The sequence below is a fragment of the Pristiophorus japonicus genome, chromosome 21, assembly GCF_044704955.1.
Source record: "Pristiophorus japonicus isolate sPriJap1 chromosome 21, sPriJap1.hap1, whole genome shotgun sequence".
Taxonomy (NCBI): domain Eukaryota; kingdom Metazoa; phylum Chordata; class Chondrichthyes; family Pristiophoridae; genus Pristiophorus; species Pristiophorus japonicus.
In genome coordinates this window covers 36,984,689-37,005,766 of record NC_091997.1, presented here as the reverse complement: position 1 = coordinate 37,005,766, position 21,078 = coordinate 36,984,689, and the positions used below count along the sequence as shown (strand labels likewise).

The following is a 21,078-nucleotide window of genomic DNA, read 5'->3' as shown; positions in this document are numbered from 1 at the left end:
AGGAAGCTGAGCACATATCATGGCTATGCCCATTACACCCAGTGAAACGCGGCATCTTTGTGCGCTAAATGTGGAGGCTGCTCCACACTGAATCTCCACGCCTGTTTGCACATTGTCTGACATTTATTGTAAAAATATAAATAAAAGTTGCTTGGTGGTACATTTTGTTGCAAACTCCGTGCCTGTGTTTACAATGACTTAAAAACTGCAAATCATGATAAAACAACGACGAACGTTCAGCCTGCACCACAAGTTAGTTCAAATGAGTTTTTCTCTGTTTGTTCTTTGATAGGATGGTGCGGCCCGGTCCATATTCATGGCCTTGTCTGCTCAGTGAGCCTGGTAAAGTGCCACACGCACAGTCACTGCGACCAGTCACAGCACTGTGCGCACTGTTTTAACAAGATTGACGATCAACTGTGCTGTGATAAAACAATCACCGATATATCTCGCTGGTCTTTAGTTCCAAAGTTAAACAACTGATTGATAAATGCAAACAAAGGGCTAAGGTTTGGTTTTAGTGTAGATTATTTTCAGTATAGTTAAAAGTCTGTTCCATTTTTAAGGCAGCTTTAACACGTCCTGATAGTTCAATAATCTATCGTGTGTTTGATTCCATGGAACATTGGGAGACAGAGCCCCACACTAATACCACATTAGTGCAGAACATTAGAGGCAGGGGAAATAACGACATCAGTAAACTTGGATTTGTACAATATTTACCGATTACCAACTGCAGATAGATAACGTCAATCTAATTAGGAGAGCAGAAGCAGGCACAAATCTTCGCAAGGCTCAATCTTTCAGCAATTGCTCCCAATATAGATTCCACAAATGTGGTTTATGTTTACAGATAGATCTTTGTAAGACAATAATGTAATCTTACTAATATCAGCGGCTGACTTGTGCTTTAGCAGGTGAAATAGTTTATGTTCAGAGAGCAGCGTTAATCGCTGAGATAAGTATAAAACTGGAACCATCTGGCTCGGGTTAGCAGGCAGTTGCTCCGTAGTAATTAATCTTGACGCTGGTGCAGGGTTTACAGAACACATCATTGGTGGGACTATACATTCCGTGATCACAAACCACTGCGGAGTAAACATGGAGACAGACAGTTAGGATACACGAGGCAGCTCAGACAGCATCTAACGTAAGCACAATGGCTCAATCATCGGCCCCAACATCACAGACCCGATGGCAAAGCTTACACGTGAACAAGTTATCAATAAAGTGTCTGCACAGATCACCAGTAACTCACGAGCTTATAGACCCCACCAGGCACAAACAGGGATGCTGGAGTTCTCCCTCCTGTTGTCCATGCAGTGATTGACAAACACAATGTTGTAAATCCTCCCACAGCCCACTGCAGTCACAGTGAACTGAGCTGATATCGGTCTTGAAATCGTGCTGCATAGCACCCATATTTCAGGCACTACGCGGTCTCCTACGTGCCCCAAAATGGTGGGCAGGAAGCACAAGTATGCCGCCCGCCCTATTGGGTAAGGACAAAAAAGAGGCGTCCTTTCCCCGCGCCTGAAATGGGCATTATGCTATTTGCATATGTGAATAAGGGGCCTAACTCCTGCTTGAGGTCCCTCCAACACTGGTTCACCCTGAAGCATCGCACACGGGGAAACCAACCCTCCAGAATGCCTGCAACAAAAAAGCTAAGTTACCTACCTCTGAATGTGGAGCCCAGAGGAGCAGGACTCCCGACCCCACATTAATGGACCCTCCCAATTGCAGCCGCTTCCAGTCCCACGATCCACGATATCTCTCCCCCGCCCCCAGTCCCTGATATCTCTCCCCCGCCCCCATGGGCCGTAGCCGCTAACCTCCACCGAGGACATCACTTACCTGTGGGCTGCTGCAGTGGTCACTATCTCCGTCGGGCTCCTTTCACAGCGCTTGTCATTCCAACAAGGCCCGCAGTCCAATAGCTGGGGTGCCTTTGACCTCTCCATTCGGGCACCGTGTGGGAGCCATTTTGTTAAACTCATCCAAAATAACATTTCACTCACTAAAAATCTTTGTTGCTTTAGCTTTAATTGTAGGAAGTGAATCTTTAGAAGGAATAAAATCTATTTTTGATACTGAGAAGAAGCTGGTATGGTCAGGGGACACCTGTCACAGGGCATGATGGAGCAGTTGCTGCAGAGCAAGGACTGGGGACTGTAGACAGAGGGACACATGTTCTGAAGGGCAGGGGGAGGAATGGACAGACCAGTAAGGGAACAGAGACAAATGTTCTGAAGGGGTCGAGACAAAGAGAAACATCTTGAAAGCAAGAACACAGGGACAGATGTCCTAAAGCGGGTGATGACAAACACTGACATATGCCCAGGAGGAGGCAGGAACAGGGGACAAATGACTCAACAGGAATGGAACAGAGAGTGAAACAAAGTAATTTGCTGCCAGCAAGCTGACAATGGGTTCAGTAGCCTTGTATGCAGCACCTGTACTTTGAGACAGGATCCTCGGACTGCTTGCAGTGAAACATTACAATGACAAATATTACTCGGTAAAATATTTACATAACCTATAAATGGATTGACCAGAAATTGTATTGATAACTGATCCCTGAACGTGTTTTATGCCAGAAATCTCTCTGGGGCTGCTCCCACTCCGTCCACTGTACTTTGCCGGAGATTCGGCAGGAATCCTGTTTCCACACAGAGGCGAGGCCCCCACTGAACGTCCACCAATCACAGCACTAGAGTGGGAGAAGCCCCAAGGAAATGTCGAGTGTTATTTGACGGTTTTACACTTCACATCTTTGTGTGTAAATATTTCTTTGTAGCTGCAGTAAAAGTGCAAATGCCTGTTAGTGGAGTGGGCAGATAGGTGGCAAATGCAGTTCAATTCAGAGAAATGTGAAGTCATATTGAGAAAAAGAACAGGGAAAGGACGTATAGCCTAATTGGTAAGATCCTTAACTGTGCGGAGAAACCGAGATCTAGAGGTGCAGGTACATCTATCTATCTGTAATTTATTCAATGTTTATATATAGCACGTATTTCCTGTGTTTACTGGAAGGTCACAAAATACTATTTTTTCACACTTAAACATTACACCTGGAGATTAGATTTAAGCGGGTGAGGCTTAAATTTCCTATATTGTACTTAACTTTCAGTAACCCCCCCAAGTGGGTGATGTTGTGGTACGATGCCTGTTGGACAGGCTAAATGGACAGTGGGTCTTTTCCTAACCGTCATTTTTATATGTTCCCCTTTCTGTTGCTATTTTCCTCTGGTTCTGTTATGTATGTAACTATGTAATACTTGCCACCAGAGGGCGCGACTGTTGGGAGTCCTAATGATCACCTGCACACATGTGCAGGGCCAGTATAAAAGGTTGGCTGCCATGTTGTTTAGGCACTCTGGAGGCCTTTCATGATATAACTAGCATCTGGGAAGATGAAGACATGCTACAGGACTTCCGTGACGCTATGATAGTTTACCTCTACAAAAACAAGGGCAACAAAGCAGACTGTGGCAACTACAGGGGAATATCGCTTCTGTCCATTGCTGGGAAGATCATCGCCCGCATAGTATTGAACCGACTTACAGCTAGTGTCTCAGAAGCAAATCTTCCAGAAACACAATGTGGCTTTTGACCTGGTCGGAGCACAGCGGACATGATCTTTGCACTCAGACAAGTGCAGGAGAAGTGCATTGAGCAGAACATGGACCTGTACGCTGTATTTATTGACCTCACCAAGGCCTTTGATACTGTCAACAGAGCAGCGCTGTGGTCAATCTTGGCGAAACTTGGGTGCCCAAGGAAGTTAGTCCACATCATCGAGCTGTTTCATGACAACATGACAGGTGAAGTGCTCTCAGACGGCACAACCACGGCCCCATTTGCCATCTCAAATGAAGTGAAACAAGGTTATATACTCGCTCCAGTTCTGTTCAACCTATTCTTTACCTGCGTCTTGAACTATGCCATAAAAGACTTGGAGTTTGGGGTTTACCTTAAATATCGATTAGATAGAAACATAGAAAATAGGTGCAGGAGTAGGCCATTCGGCCCTTCTAGCCTGCACCGCCATTCAATGAGTTCATGGCTGTACATGCAACTTCAGTACCCCATTCCTGCTTTCTTGCTATACCCCTTGATCCCCCTAGTAATAAGGACTACATCTAACTCATTTTTGAATATATTTAGTGAATTGGCCTCAACAACTGTGGTAGAGAATTCCACAGGTTCACCACTCTCTGGGTGAAGAAGTTTCTCCTCATCTCGGTCCTAAATGGCTTACCCCTTATCCTTAGACTATGACCCCTGGTTCTGGACTTCCCCAACATTGGGAACATTCTTCCTGCATCTAACCTGTCTAAACCCATCAGAATTTTAAATGTTTCTATGAGATCCCCTCTCATTCTTCTGAACTCCAGTGAATACAAGCCCAGTTGATCCAGTCTTTCTTGATAGGTCAGTCCCGCCATCCTGGGAATCAGTCTGGTGAACCTTCGCTGCACTCCCTCAACAGCAAGAATGTCCTTCCTCAGGTTAGGAGACCAAAACTGTACACAATACTCCAGGTGTGGCCTCACCAACTGTAGTAACACCTCCTTGCCCCTGTACTCAAATCCCCTCGCTATGAAGGCCAACATACCATTTGCTTTCTTAACCGCCTGCTGTACCTGCATGCCAACCTTCAATGACTGATGTACCATGACACCCAGGTCTCGTTGCACCTCCACTTTTCCTAATCTGTCACCATTCAGATAATAGTCTGTCTCTCTGTTTTTACCACCAAAGTGGATAACCTCACATTTATCCACATTATACTTCATCTGCCACGCATTTTCCCACTCACCTAACCTATCCAAGTCGCTCTGCAGCCTCATAGCATCCTCCTCGCAGCTCACACTGCCACCCAACTTAGTGTCATCCGCAAATTTGGAGATATTACATTTAATCCCTTCGTCTAAATCATTAATGTACAGTGTAAACAGCTGGGGCCTCAGCACAGAACCTTGCGGTACCCCACTAGTCACTGCCTGCCATTCTGAAAAGTCCCCATTTACTCCTACTCTTTGCTTCCTGTCTGACAACCAGTTCTCAATCCATGTCAGCACAATACCCCCAATCCCATTTGCTTTAACTTTGCACATTAATCTCTTGTGTGGGACCTTGTCGAAAGCCTTCTGAAAGTCCAAATATACCACATCAACTGGTTCTCCCTTGTCCACTCTACTGGAAACATCCTCAAAAAATTTCAGAACATTTGTCAAGCATGATTTCCCTTTCACAAATCCATGCTGACTTGGACCTATCATGTCACCTCTTTCCAAATGCGCTGCTAATAATTGATTCCATCATTTTACCCACTACCGATGTCAGGCTGACTGGTCTATAATTCCCTGTTTTCTCTCTCCCTTTTTTAAAAAGTGGGGTAACATTGGCTACCCTCCACTCCATAGGAACTGATCCAGAGTCAATGGAATGTTGGAAAATGACTGTCAATGCATCCGCTATTTCCAAGGCCACCTCCTTAAGTACTCTGGGATGCAGTCCATCAGGCCCTACTCACCAATCACCAGCCAATCACTTACCCCCTTGGCTGTGACGTCACCTTTCTGTTTCTTTCTACTTCTTTTTTGCCTTCTCCCTGTAGCTGCACCGGCTCGCCTCTCCCGACTCAGCGATGCACCTCCTCACGCTGCTCCCGACTGCCGCCGTGTTGGGCCTTTTGTAGGCCTCTCGCCGACCCCGGAACTCACGCCTCTCCACGCACCTCCTCGACGCTGCTCCCGACTCAGCGAAGCACCTCCACACGCTGTTGGAGGTGGTTCACTGTTCGACCTCCGCCGCCTTGCTGCAAAGACCAAAGTACGGAAATGTCTCATCCTAGAGGCACTTTTTGTTGATGACTGCGCCCTTATGGCACACAAGGAGAGTGACCTACAATTCATACTCAACAAATTTGCTGAGGCAACAGAATTGCTTGGTCTAACCATCAGCCTTAGTAAAACCGAGATTCTCTATAAGCCTGCCCCTGGCACCACAGCACCTGCTCCCGCAGTCTCCATCGCCAGTATACAACTAAAGTCAGTGGACAGCTTCAAGTACCTTGGCAGCACCATATCAAGTGATGGTCCTTGGACAAGGAGATTGATGCAAGGATCTGTAAAGCCAGCCAGGCACTTGGTTGCTTGCGCACTAAGGTGTTGAGTCACCACCACATCCGACTTGTCAACTAAACTGTTGGTGTATAGAGCAGTCGTTCTCTCATCTCTCCTTTATGGATGTGAGACCTGGACACCCTATAGGCGTCACATCAAACAGTTGGAAACTTTCTATATGCGCAGTCTCAGATCTATACTCCACATACGCTGGCAAGACCGGGTGTCAAACTTTGAGGTTCTGGAGAGAGCACAATCAACTAACATCGAGGTGATGATCATGCGAGCCCAGTTCCGGTGGGCTGGACATGTCATCCGCATGGATGAGTCAAGGATCCCTCGTCAGCTTCTTCACGGCGAGCTCTGTGAAGGTCGAAGACACCAGGGACGCCCCAGCAAACGCGACAAAGATTGCATCAAGGCTAACCTCCAGTACTGTGGCATCCGACCAAAGGACCTCGAGAATGCAGCAGCTAATAAAATCCAGTGGCGGACCTTCACGAGGACTGCCTGCCAGACCTTCGAAGAAAGCCGATGTCAACACCTGCGGGACACTAGAGATAAATGACATCAGGTGGCAGTACTGTCAGCTTCAGGCACACGAAACCTCCCTTGACCGACGTGCAAGAGACTATGTACATCCAGAATTGGCCTATACAGCCACTTGAAGACACATGCCATTGATGATTAGCACATCAACGTCTTTGTTGGATACGACAGACTACCAAGTTGTAATAAAGAAGACTAAGGTCACACTCAGTTTAGCTCACAGTACTCAGCCTCGTGGAGTTACATAACAATTGGCGACGAGTAACAGAATACGAACCTTCACGCAACCATGGCTGCCGTTGGAATATTAGAGAGATTCGTAGAGGGTGATGATTGGGAAGCGTTCGTCGAGCGTCTCGACCAGTACTTCGTGGCCAACGAGCTTGAAGGAGTCATTAATGCGGCCAAGCGCAGGGCGATTCTCCTCACCGTCTGTGGGCCTAAAATATACGGCCTCATCAAGAATCTGCTCACACTGACAAAACCAACGGAAAAGGAATATACAGAGTTATGCACGCTGGTTCGGGACTACCTCAAGCCGAAGGAGAGCATCCTCATGGCCAGGTATCGTTTTTACATGCACCATTGCTCCGGGGGCCAAGATGTGGCGGATTATGTCGCCGATCTGAGACGCCTTGCGGGACCATGCGATTTTGGAGCTGCGTTGGAGGAAATGTTGCGGGACTTTTTCGTGCTTGGCATCAGCCACGAGGTCATTCTTCGAAAGTTGACGGCTGCCAAAACCTAGACCTGAGCAGGGCCATCGTGATCGCATGGCCACAGACGGTAACACCAAACAGATATCTTCTCAACATCGAAGCTCACGTACTGTGCATAAAATGACGTCGCTAGCAGGCCGAACTACATATGGCAGGGCCTATCTGTCTGCGGCTGCAAGGCCTGTGATGACTCAGAGTCCGCCATCGGGAGTGAATGTGAATCCATTAGCACCGTGTTGGTGCTGCGGGGGTAATCATCGGGCCCATCAATGTCGATTAAAGCACTACGTGTGCAAAGGCTGCGCAACAATGGGGCACCTCCAGCGAAAGTGCAAATGTGCTGCGACACATCACGTGGCAGAGGATGATCGATTCGGCGCGGATCACGCAGCACAGGCAACTCAACCCAAGGAAGAAGTGTATGGGGTACATACCTTCACCACCAAGAGCCCTCCTATAATGCTGAAAGTCAAATTAAATGGAGTTCCAGTATCCATGGAGTTGGACACGGGTGTGAGTCAGTCAATAATGAGCCAGAAGGCTTTCGAGAAACTGTGGGGCAATAAGGCACAAAGGCTCAAACTGAGCCCAATTAATGCAAAGCTATGTACCTACACCAAAGAGCTCATACCAGTCATTGGAAGTGTGGCAGTGAAGGTATCGTATGATGGAGCTGTGCATGATTTATTATTGTGAATTGTTCCAGGCAATGGCACAACACTGTTCGGCAGAAGCTGGCTAGAAAAGATTAGATGGAATTGGAACCGACATCAAAGCACGATCTTCAGTGGATGACGCCTTGTGTGCTCAAGTGCTGAACAAGTTTCCCTCGCTATTTGAACCAGGCATCGGCAACTTCACAGGCGCCAAGGTACAGATCCATCGAGGCCCCGATGCACGGCCCGTCCATCACAAGGCTCGGGCGGTTCCGTACATGATGAGGGAGAAAGTCGAGATCGAACTGGACCGACTCCAACACGAAGGAATCATATCGCCAGTCGAGTTCAATGAGTGGGCCAGTCCAATTGTTCAGGTGTTGAAAAGTGATGGCACGGTCAGAATCCGTGGAGACTACAAGGAAACGATTAACTGAGTCTCACTATAGGACCAGTACCCACTGCCCAAGGCGAATGACCTGTTCGCAACATTAGACGGGGGAGTGGGGGGGGGAATGTCGTTCACCAAGTTGGACCTAACCTCTGCCTACATGACACAGGAGCTGGCTGAATCTTCAAAAAGACTGACGTGCATCAACACACACAAAGGGCTGTTTATATCCCACAGGTGCCCTTTCGAGATTCGCTCGGCTGCAGCCATTTTCCAGAGAAACATGGAGAGTTTGCTGAAATCTGTTCTGCGCACCGTTGTGTTTCAAGATGACATGCTGATCACCGGTCATGACACCATCGAACACCTACACAACCTAGAAGAGGTTCTAAGTCACCTAGACAGAGTGGGACTCAGGCTGAAACGCTCCAAGTGTGTTTTCCTGGCGCCAAGTCGAATTTTTGGGGAGAAAGATTGCAGCAGACGGCATCAGGCCCACGGACTGAAAGACAGAGGCCATCAAGAATGCACCCAGACCACAAAATGTGATGAAGCTGCGTTCGTTCCTGGGACTCTTCAACTATTTCGGTAACTTTCTACCCAGGTTGAGCACTTTGTTAGAGCCTTTGCACATGTTGCTATGTAAGGGTGACGACTGGGTTTGGGGCAAATCTCAAGACACAGCCTTTGAGAAGGCCAGGAACCTGCTATGTTCAAATAAGTTACTTGTACACTATGACCCATGTAAACGTTTAGTGCTAGCTTGTGACGCCTCATCGTATGGGGTCGGCTGTGTGTTACAGCAAGCCAATGTATCGGGCAACCTCCAACCGGCTGCATACGCGTACAGAAGTCTGTCTACGTCTGAGAGAGCCTATAGTATGGTCGAGAAAGAGGCATTAGCATGTGTATATGGGGTTAAGAAAATGCATCAATACCTGTTTGGACCGGTTTGAGCTTGAAACTGACCACTAGCCGCTCATTTTGCTATTTTCAGAGAGCAAAGGTATAAACACCAATGCTTCGTCCCGCATCCAAAGATGGGCACTAACATTCTCCGCTTATGACTATGTTATCCGCCACAGACCAGGCACTGAAAACTGCCGATGCTCTCAGCCGGCTACCAAGACCCACCACTGGGGTTGAAATGGCGCAGCCCGCAGACTTGCTACTGGTCATGGATGCTTTTGAGAGTGAGGGATCACCTGTCATGGCTCGCCAGATCAGGACCTGGACCAGCCAGGATCCTGTGCTATCATTAATAAAGAGTTACGTCCTAAATGGGAACTGGTCGGCCGTTCCCAGGGAAATGCAAGATGAAATTAAGCCGTTTCACCAACACAAAGATGAAATGTCCATCCAGTCGGATTGTCTCTTATGGGGTAATCACGTGGCTTTGCCAAAAAAAGGCAGGGAAACGTTTATACGCGAACTACCCACCCAGGCATTGTCATAATGAAGGCAATTGCCAGGTCGCATGTTTGGTGGCATAGACTCGGACCTGGAGTCATGCGTGCACCAGTGCAACACTTGCTCGCAACTGAGCAATGCATCAAGAGAGGCTCCACTGAGTCTGTGGTCATGGCCCTCCAAACTGTGGTCCAGGATCCACGTAAATTTTGCCGGCCCCTTTCGAGAAAGATGTTTTTAGTAGTAGTGGACGCTTACGCCAAATGGATTGAATGCATAATCATGTCATCCAGCACGTCCACAGCCACCATTGAAAGCCTCCGGGCCATGATTGCCACCCATGGCTTGCCCGATGTCCTTGTCAGCGACAATGGACCGTGTTTCACCAACTCGGAATTCAACAAGTTTATGACCCGCAATGGCATCAAGCATGTCAGGTCTGCTCTGTTTAAGCCCGCGTCTAACGGTCAAGCGGAGCGGGCAGTCCAAACAATCAAGCACAGCATGAAACACGTGACGGACGGCTCCCTGCAGACCCGCTTGTCTCGCATTCCGCTCAGTTATCGGACGCGACCCCACTCGCTCACCGGGGTTCCCCCAGCAGAGTTGTTAATGAAGAGAGCCCTCAAAACCAGGCTCTCCCTAGTCCACCCGGATCTTAATGATCATGTGGTAACCTGGCGACACCAGCAGAACATGTACCACGATCGTGCAGCTGTTTCACGTGACATTGATGATAACGACCCGGTGTTTGTCCTGAATTACGGTCATGGTCCCAAGTGGGTTGCTGGCACTGTTTTGGCCGAGGAAGGGAATAGGGTGTTTATAATCAAACTGTTAAATGGCCAAACGTGCAGAAAGCATTTAGAGGCGGGAGATCGAGGAGCCACATCGGGAGGCCCATAAAGGCCAGCGGGGAGTTCGTGAGGCAGTCGGAGAGGCGGGAGATCGAGAAGCAACGTTGGGAGGCCTATAAAGGCCAGCCGGTGCACCTGCAGCAGGGAGAGAAGGCAAAAAAGTAGAAAGAAATCGAAAGGTGACGTCACAGCCAAGTGGGTAAGTGATTGGTTGGTGATTGGTAAGTAGTTTTTCTTTTTCTTTATCAGTAAGTAACACTTAGCATTGTTGTTGCCAAATTAAGTTAATCTAAGGGTTAAGTCATGGCAGGAGAGCTCGGACACGTGTTATGCTCCTCCTGTACTATGTGGGAAGTCAGGGACGCTTCCGGTGTCCCTGACGACTATGTGTGCAGGAAGTGTATCTGCCTCCAGCTCCTGACGGACCGCATTGCGGCACTGGAGCTGCGGGTGGATTTACTCTGGAGCATCCACGATGCTGAGAATGACGTGAATAGCACGTTTAGTGAGTTGGTCTTACCGCAGGTAAAGGGTACACAGCCAAATAGGGAATGGGTGACCAACAGAAAGAGCAGTGCAAGGAAAGTAGTGCAGGGGTTCCCTGCGGTCATCCCCCTGCAAAACAGATACACCGCTTTGGGTACCGTTGAGGAGGGTGACTCATCAGGGGAGGGCAGCAGCAGCCAAGTTCATGGCATCGTGGGTGGCTCTGCTGCACAGGAGGGCAGGAAAAAGAGTGGGAGAGCTATAGTGATAGGGGATTCAATTGTAAGAGGAATAGATAGACGTTTCTGCGGCCGCAACCGAGATTCCAGGATGGTATGTTGCCTCCCTGGTGCAAGGGTCAAGAATGTCTCGGAGCGGGTGCAGGGCATTCTGAAAAGGGAGGGTGAATAGCCAGTTGTCGTGGTGCACATAGGTACCAACGATATAGGTAAAAAAACGACAAAAGGTCCTACGAGACGAATTTAGGGAGCTAGGAGCTAAATTAAAAAGTAGGACCTCAAAAGTAGTAATCTCAGGATTGCTACCAGTGTCACGTGCTAGTCAGAGTAGGAATCGCAGGATAGCTCAGATGAATACGTGGCTTGAGGAGTGGTACAGAAGGTAGGGATTCAAATTCCTGGGACATTGGAACCGGTTCTGGGGGAGGTGGGACCAGTACAAACCGGACGGTCTGTACCTGGGCAGGACCGGAACCAATGTTCTAGGGGGAGTGTTTGTTAGTGCTGTTGGGGAGGAGTTAAACTAATATGGCAGGGGGATGGGAACTTATGCAGGGAGACAGAGGGAAGTAGAATGGGGGCAGAAGCAAAAGATAGAAAGAAGAAAAGTAAAAGTGGAGGGTAGAGAAACCTAGGGCAAAAAGCAAAAAGGACTACATTACAGCAAAATTCTAAAGGGGTAAAGTGTGTTAGAAAGACAAGCCTGAAGGCTCTGTGCCTCATTGCGAGGAATATTCAGAATAAGGTGGACGAATTAACTGCACAGATAGCAGTTAACGGGTATGATGTAATTGGCATCAGGGAGACATGGCTCAGGGTGGCCAAGGCTGGGAACTCAACATCCAGGGGTATTCAACATTTAGGAAGGATAGACAGAAAGGAAAAGGAGGCGGGGTGGCATTGCTGGTTAAAGAGGAAATTAATGCCATAATAAGAAAGGACATTAGCTTGGATGATGTGGAATCGGTATGGGTGGAGCTACAGAACACCAAAGGGAAGAAAACGCGAATGGGAGTTGTGTACAGACCACCAAACAGTAGTAGTGAGGTTGGGGATAGCATCAAACAAGAAATTAGGGATGCATGCAATAAAGGTACAGCAGTTATCATGGGTGACTTTAATCTACACATTGATTGGGCTAACCAAACTGGTAGCAATGCGTTGGAGGAAGACTTCCTGGAGTGTATTAGGGATGGTTTTCCAGACCAATATGTCGAGGAACCAACTAGGGAGCTGGCCATCCTAGACTGGGTGATGTGTAATGAGAAAGGACTAATTAGCAATCTTGTTGTGCGAGGCCCCTTGGGGAAGAGTGACCATAACATGGTAGAATTCTTTATTAAGATGGAGAGTGACACAGTTAATTCAGAAGCTAGGAACCTGAACTTTAGGAAAGGTAACTTCGATGGTTTGAGGCGTGAATTGGCTAGAATAGACTGGCAAATGATACTTAAAGGGTTAACGGTGGATAGGCAATGGCAAGCATTTAAAGATCACATGGATGAACTTCAGCAATTGTACATTCCTGTCTGGAGTAAAAATAAAATGAGGAAAGTGGCTCAACCGTGGCTAACAAGGGAAATTAAGGATAGTGTTAAATCCAAAGAAGAGGCATATAAATTGGCCAGAAAAAGCAGCAAACCTGAGGACTGGGAGAAATTTAGAATTCAGCAGATGAGGACAAAGGGTTTAATTAGGAGGGGGAAAATAGAGTACGAGTAGAAGCTTGCCGGGAACATAAAAACTGACTGCAAAAGCTTCTATAGATATGTGAAGAGAAAAAGATTAGTGAAGACAAACGTAGGTCCCTTGCAGTCGGATTCAGGTGAATTTATAATGGGGAACAAAGAAATGGCAGATCAATTGAACAAATACTTTGGTTCTGTCTTCACGAAGGAAGACACAAATAACCTTGCGGAAGTACTAGGGGACCGAGGGTCTAGTGAGAAGGAGGAACTGAAGGATATCCTTATTAGGCGGGAAACTGTGTTAGGGAAATTGATGGGATTGAAGGCCGATAAATCCCCAGGACCTGATAGTCTGCATCCCAGAGTACTTAAGGAATAATGGATGCATTGGTGATCATTTTCCAACAGTCTATCGACTCTGGATCAGTTCCTATGGACTGGAGGGTAGCTAATCTAACACTACTTTTTAAAAAAGGGAGGAAGAGAGAAAGCGGGTAATTATAGACCGGTTAGTCTGACATCAGTGGTGGGGAAAATGTTGGAATCAATTATTATGGATGAAATAGCAGTGCATTTGGAAAGCAATGATAGGATCGGTCCAGGTCAGCATGGATTTATGAAGGGGAAATCATGCTTGACAAATCTTCGCGAATTTTTTGAGGATAGAGTGGACAAGGGAGAACCAGTGGATGTGGTGTATTTGACTTTCAAAACGCTTTTGACAAGGTCCCACACAAGAGATTGGTGTGCAAAATCAAAGCACATGGTATTGGGGGTAATATCTCCAAGTTTGCAGATGACACTAAACTGGGTGGCGGTGTGAGCTGTGAGGAGGACGCTAAGAGGCTGCAGGGTGACTTGGACAGGTTCGGTGAGTGGGCAAATGCATGGCAGATGCAGTATAATGTGGATAAATGTGAGGTTATCCACTTTGGGGGCAAAAACACGAAGACAAATTATCTGAATGGCGGTAGATTAGGAAAAGGGGAGGTGCAACGAGATCTGGGTGTCATGGTTCATCAGTCATTGAAAGTTGGCATACAGGTACAGCAGGCGGTGAAGAAGGCAAATGGTATGTTGGCCTTCATAGCTAGGGGATTTGAGTATAGGAGCAGGGAGGTCTTACTGCAGTTGTACAGGGCCTTGGTGAGGCCTCGTCTGAAATATTGTGTTCCGTTTTGGTCTCCTAATCTGAGGAAGGACGTTCTTGCTATTGAGGGAGTGCAGCGAAGGTTCACCAGAATGATTCCCGGGATGGCTGGACCGACATATGAGGAGAGACTTGATCAACTGGGCCTTTATACACTGGAGTTTAGAAGGATGAGAGGAGATCTCATAGAAACATAAAAGATTCTGACGGGACGGGACAGGTTAGAAACATAGACATAGAAACATAGAAAATAGGTGCAGGAGTAGGCCATTCGGCCCTTCTAGCCTGCACCGCCATTCAATGAGTTCATGGCTGAACATGCAACTTCAGTACCCCATTCCTGCTTTCTCACCATACCCCTTGATTCCCCTAGTAGTAAGGACTTCATCTAACTCCTTTTTGAATATATTTAGTGAATTGGCCTCAACAACTTTCTGTGGTAGAGAATTCCACAGGTTCACCACTCTCTGGGTGAAGAAATTCCTCCTCATCTCGGTCCTAAATGGCTTCCCCCTTATCCTTAGACTGTGACCCCTGGTTCTGGACTTCCCCAACATTGGGAATATTCTTCCTGCATCTAACCTGTCTAACCCCATCAGAATTTTAATCGTTTCTATGAGGTTCCCTCTCATTCTTCTGAACTCCAGTGAATACAAGCCCAGTTGATCCAGTCTTTCTTGATAGGTCAGTCCCGCCATCCCGGGAATCAGTCTGGTGAACCTTCGCTGCACTCCCTCAATAGCAAGAATGTCCTTCCTCAGGTTAGGAGACCAAAACTGTACACAATACTCCAGGTGTGGCCTCACCAAGGCCCTGTACAATTGTAGCAACACCTCCCTGCCCTTGTACTCAAATCCCCTCGCTATGAAGGCCAACATGCCATTTGCTTTCTTAACCGCCTGCTGTACCTGCATGCCAACCTTCAATGACTGATGTACCATGACACCCAGGTCTCGTTGCACCTCCCCTTTTCCTAATCTGTCACCATTTAGATAATAGTCTGTCTCTCTGTTTTTACCACCAAAGTGGATAACCTCACATTTATCCACATTATACTTCATCTGCCATGCATTTGCCCACTCACCTAACCTATCCAAGTCGCTCTGCAGCCTCATAGAATCCTCCTTGCAGCTCACACTGCCACCCAACTTAGTGTCATCCGCAAATTTGGAGATACTACATTTAATCCCCTCGTCTAAATCATTAATGTACAGTGTAAACAGCTGGGGCCCCAGCACAGAACCTTGCGGTACCCCATTAGTCACTGCCTGCCATTCTGAAAAGTCCCCATTTACTCCTACTCTTTGCTTCCTGTCTGACAACCAGTTCTCAATCCATGTCAGCACACTACCCCCAATCCCATGTGCTTTAACTTTGCACATTAATCTCTTGTGTGGGACCTTGTCGAAAGCCTTCTGAAAGTCCAAATATACCACATCAACTGGTTCTCCCTTGTCCACTCTACTGGAAACATCCTCAAAAAATTCCAGAAGATTTGTCAAGCATGATTTCCCTTTCACAAATCCATGCTGACTTGGACCTATCATATTACCTCTTTCCAAATGCACTGCTATGACATCCTTAATAATTGATTCCATCATTTTACCCACTACCGATGTCAGGCTGACCGGTCTGTAATTCCCTGTTTTCTCTCTCCCTCCTTTTTTAAAAAGTGGGGTTACATTGGCTACCCTCCACTCCATAGGAACTGATCCAGAGTCAATGGAATGTTGGAAAATGACTGTCAATGCATCCACTATTTCCAAGGCCACCTCCTTAAGTACTCTGGGATGCAGTCCATCAGGCCCTGGGGATTTATCGGCCTTCAATCCCATCAATTTCCCCAACACAATTTCCCGACTAATTAGGATTTCCCTCAGTTCCTCCTCCTTACTAGACCCTCCGACCCCTTTTATATCCGGAAGGTTGTTTGTGTCCTCCTCAGTGAATACCGAACCAAAGTACTTGTTCAATTGGTCCGCCATTTCTTTGTTCCCCGTTATGACTTCCCCCGATTCTGACTGCAGGGGACCTACGTTTGTCTTTACTAACCTTTTTCTCTTTACATATCTATAGAAACTTTTGCAATCCGTCTTAATGTTCCCTGCAAGCTTCTTCTCATACTCCATTTTCCCTGCCCTAATCAAACCCTTTGTCCTCCTCTGCTGAGTTCTAAATTTCTCCCAGTTCCCGGGTTCTCTGCTATTTCTGGCCAATTTGTATGCCACTTCCTTGGCTTTAATGCTATCCCTGATTTCCCTTGATAGCCATGGTTGAGCCACCTTCCCTTTTTTATTTTTACGACAGACAGGAATGTACAATTGTTGTAGTTCATCCATGCGGTCTCTAAATGTCTGCCATTGCCCATCCACAGTCAACCCCTTCAGTATCATTCGCCAATCTATCCTAGCCAATTCACGCCTCATACCTTCAAAGTTACCCTTCTTTAAGTTCTGGACCATGGTCTCTGAATTAACTGTTTCATTCTCCATCCTAATGCAGAATTCCACCATATTATGGTCACTCTTCCCCAAGGGGCCTCGCACAACGAGATTGCTAATTAATCCTCTCTCATTACACAACACCCAGTCTAAGATGGCCTCCCCCCTAGTTGGTTCCTCGACATATTGGTCTAAAAAACCATCCCTTATGCACTCCAGGAAATCCTCCTCTACCGTATTGCTTCCAGTTTGGTTAACCCAATCTATGTGCAGATTAAAGTCACCCATTATAACTGCTGCACCTTTATTGCACGCACCCCTAATTTCATGTTTGATGCCCTCCCCAACATCACTACTACTGTTTGGAGGTCTGTACACAACTCCCACTAACGTTTTTTGTCCTTTGGTATTCTGCAGCTCTACCCATATAGATTCCACATCATCCAAGCTAATGTCCTTCCGAACTATTGCCTTAATTTGCTCCTTAACCAGCAATGCTACCCCACCTCCTTTTCCTTTTATTCTATTTTTCCTGAATGTTGAATACCCCTGGATGTTGAGTTCCCAGCCCTGATCATCCTGGAGCCACGTCTCCGTAATCCCAATCACATCATATTTGTTAACATCTATTTGCACAGTTAATTCATCCACTTTATTGCGGATACTCCTTGCATTAAGACACAAAGCCTTCAGGCTTGTTCTTTTAACACCCTTTGTCCTTTTAGAATTTTGCTGTACAGTGGCCCTTTTTGTTCTTTGCCTTGGGTTTCTCTGCCCTCCACTTTTCCTCATCTCCTTTCTGTCTTTTGCTTTTGCCTCCTTTTTGTTTCCCTCTGTCTCCCTGCATTGGTTCCCATCCCCCTGCCATATCAGTTTAAATCCTCCCCAACAGCACTAGCAAACACTCCCCCTCGGACATTGGTTCCGGTCCTGCCCAGGTGCAGACCGTCCGGTTTGTACTGGTCCCACCTCCCCCAGAACCGGTTCCAATGCCCCAGGAATTTGAATCCCTCCCTGTTGCACCACTGCTCAAGCCACGTATTCATCTGCACTATCCTGCGATTCCTACTCTGACTATCACGTGGCACTGGTAGCAATCCCGAGATTACTACTTTTGAGGTCCTACTTTTTAATTTAGCTCCTAGCTCCTTAAATTCGTTTCGTAGGACCTCATCCCTTTTTTTACCTATGTCGTTGGTACCAATGTGCACCACGACAACTGGCTGTTCTCCCTCCCTTTTTAGAATGTCCTGCACCCGCTCCGAGACATCCTTGACCCTTGCACCAGGGAGGCAACATACCATCCTGGAGTCTCGGTTGCGGCATCCTGGAGTCTCGGTTGCGGCCGCAGAAACGCCTATCTATTCCCCTCACCATTGAATCCCCAATCACTATTGCTCTCCCACTCTTTTTCCTGCCCTCCTGTGCAGCAGAGCCAGCCATGGTGCCATGAACTTGGCTGCTGCTGCCCTCCCCTGATGAGTCATCCCCCTCAACAGTACCCAAAGCAGTGTATCTGTTTTGCAGGGGGTTGACCACAGGGGACTCCTGCACTACCTTCCTTGAACTGCTCTTCCTGTTGGTCTTCCATTCCCTATCTGGCTGTGGACCCTTTCCCTGCGGTACGACCAACTCGCTACACGTGATACTCACGTCATTCTCAGCATCGTGGATGCTCCAGAGTGAATCCACCCTCAGCTCCAACTCCGCAACGCGGTCTGTCAGGAGCTGGAGGCGGATACACTTCCCGCACACGTAATCGTCAGGTACACCGGAAGTGTCCCTGAGTTCCCACATGGTACAGGAGGAGCATAACACCCGACCGAGCTCTCCTGCCATGACTTAACCTTTATATACACTTAAATTGGCAACAACAATGTTAAAAGTTACTCACTGATATAGAAGAGAAAAAAGAAAAACTACTCACCAATCACCAGCCAATCACTTACCCTCTTGGCTGTGACGTCACCTTTTGATTTCTTTCTACTTCTTTTTTGCCTTCTCCCTGTAGCTGCACAAGCTCGCCTTTTATAGGCTTCTCCACGCACCTCCTCGATGCTGCTCCCGACGCTGGCCCCCGGACTCCCTGCTGTGCCTTTTATAGGCTTCTCCACGCACCTCCTCGATGCTGCTCCCGACGCTGGCCCCCGGACTCCCTGCTGTGCCTTTTATAGGCTTCTCCACGCACCTCCTCGATGCTGCTCCCGACGCTGGCCCCCGGACTCCCTGCTGTGCCTTTTATAGGCCTCTCCACGCACCTCCTCGACTCTGCTCCCGACTGCCGCCGACGCTGGCCCCCGGACTCCCTGCTGTGCCTTTTATAGGCCTCTCCACGCACCTCCTCGACGCTGCCCCCGACGTGGGTAGAATGTTCCCGATGTTGGGGAAGTCCAGAACCAGGGGACACAGTCTTGGGATAAAGGGCAGGCCATTTAGGACTGAGATGAGGAGAAACTTCTTCACTCAGAGAGTTGTTAACCTGTGGAATTCCCTGCAGCAGAGAGTTGTTGATGCCAGTTCATTGGATATATTCAAGAGGGAGTTAGCTAGGGCCCTTATGGCTAAGGGGATCATGGCTGATCATTCCCTCAGTACCCCTTTCCTGGAGAGAAAGCAGGAAAGGGGTACTGAGGGAATGATCAGCCATGATCTTATTGAATGGTGGTGCAGGCTCGAAGGGCTGAATGGCCTTCATCCAGCATCTATTTTCTATGTAGATCAGACCAAATTGCGATTTACTGACAACCAGAAACGACTTGAAGAGGACATCACCATCGACGATCCACCATTACACACCCAACCAGCAATCGACCTCGCTGTCAATCACGAGGATGAACCCACCATTCCTGACAGTCCGGTCAGACCAGCCGCGGTGCAGTGCAGCAATGGTCCGGCCAACTCACACACGCCAGGGTTTTAACTTAGACGATCAACCAGGGAGCGAAGGGCTCTTGATCGCCTCAACTTGTAAATAACTTGTACCGTAGACTTTGGGGGAGGGGGGGCGGAGTGATGTTATGTATGTAACTATGTAATACTTGCCACCAGAGGGCGCGACTGTTGGAGTCTTAATGGTCACCTGCACACACGTGCAGGGCCAGTATAAAAGGTTGGCTGCCATGTTGTTTAGGCACTCTGGAGTTGTAATAAAGACGACTAAGTTCACGCTCAGTTTAACTCACAGTACTCAGTCTCGTGGAGTTCTTCTATACATAACAAGTTCAATCAGCGTTAGCTCCCCAATATTGGTCTGATCGTCTCTCAAACCATGCCCTGCACCCACCAACGGAAAATATGGCCTGAGACACGGTCTCCCTCCCCCTAACCAACGCGCCATAAAGCCCATAACCCGGCCTACTGTCTTGGGCAGACCCACCACCCTCAACCAGCCCCTGACAGCTACCACCACCAAGAAGTAGAGAGAAGGAAAGCAGAACACAGAGCGAGAGAAAACAGCTAAGGAGAAAAAGAGAAGCAGCAACACAGACAAGAAAGATCCGAGAGTTCATCTTGTGACTTAGCGTGAGTAATATCCACCAGTAGATCTTTAAAGGTGGGAGTGCAGGAAAGATCATAAAAAGTCACATTAGGTTCAGGATTTTATAATATGGGCCACTAAATATAAAAACAAGGGAGTAAAGTTGAATTTGATTTTCAACTTCTTTGGTTAGACCATCGCTGGACTCCATGCATTCCGACACTCCACTATAGGAAGGATATTAGATCCACAGAAAGTGTATGGTGAAGATTCATAGAAACATAGAAAATAGGTGCAGGAGTAAGCCATTCGGCCCTTTGAGCCTGCACCACCATTCAATAAGATTATGGCTGATCATTCCCTCAGTACCCCTTTCCTGCTTTCTCTCCATACTCTTGATCCCCTTAGCTGTAAGGGCCATAGCCATTCGGTCAGTAACTAATAGAAACAGTCACTCAGAACTCACCACAGCATTCAGAACAATCTAAGTGAGTTAACTTATTTTTCCCGAACCCTGGCCGACAATGATCCACTCGTATGGTGTTCAGAGAATTCGCAATGTAATAAAAGGTAGGCGTGTTATCCTTCATATTGTCCAGTGCAATACTCTGTTTCTTGAAGAAAGCCTCAATACGATTTCGGGCCTGGAACAAAACCAAACACAAGCTGTGTCACATCAGGACAGGACGGGGAACCAATGCAATAAAACTCCTGAATGGTAATGGGGCGGGAACCTTTAGTTGCCCTGGGCAGATTAGTGTTTGTTTTCAGATATACAGTGTGACACTGAAACAAACACTGATATTACGACTTAATGTGAAGCAAGTTTGACAAGAGCACTATTTTCAAGTGCCTATCTTAACTTGAAAGACTCAAAGTG

General features: G+C 47.5%; 1 protein-coding gene across 3 annotated transcripts in view; it reads right to left on the bottom strand.

Moving 5' to 3' along the window:
* Window positions 1-104: 104 nt before the first annotated feature.
* LOC139233947 (zona pellucida-binding protein 2-like) overlaps window positions 105-21,078 on the bottom strand; it is a 59,974-nt gene continuing 39,000 nt past the window's right edge. For all 3 annotated transcript variants that reach the window (XM_070864637.1, XM_070864638.1, XM_070864636.1), the window contains 2 exons: window positions 20,665-20,842; window positions 105-1,088 (listed from right to left, as the gene is read on the bottom strand). In XM_070864637.1, the coding sequence (XP_070720738.1) occupies window positions 991-1,088; window positions 20,665-20,842 (276 nt within the window). In that variant the 3' untranslated portion in view covers window positions 105-990. The remainder of the gene's footprint in view (window positions 1,089-20,664; window positions 20,843-21,078) is intronic.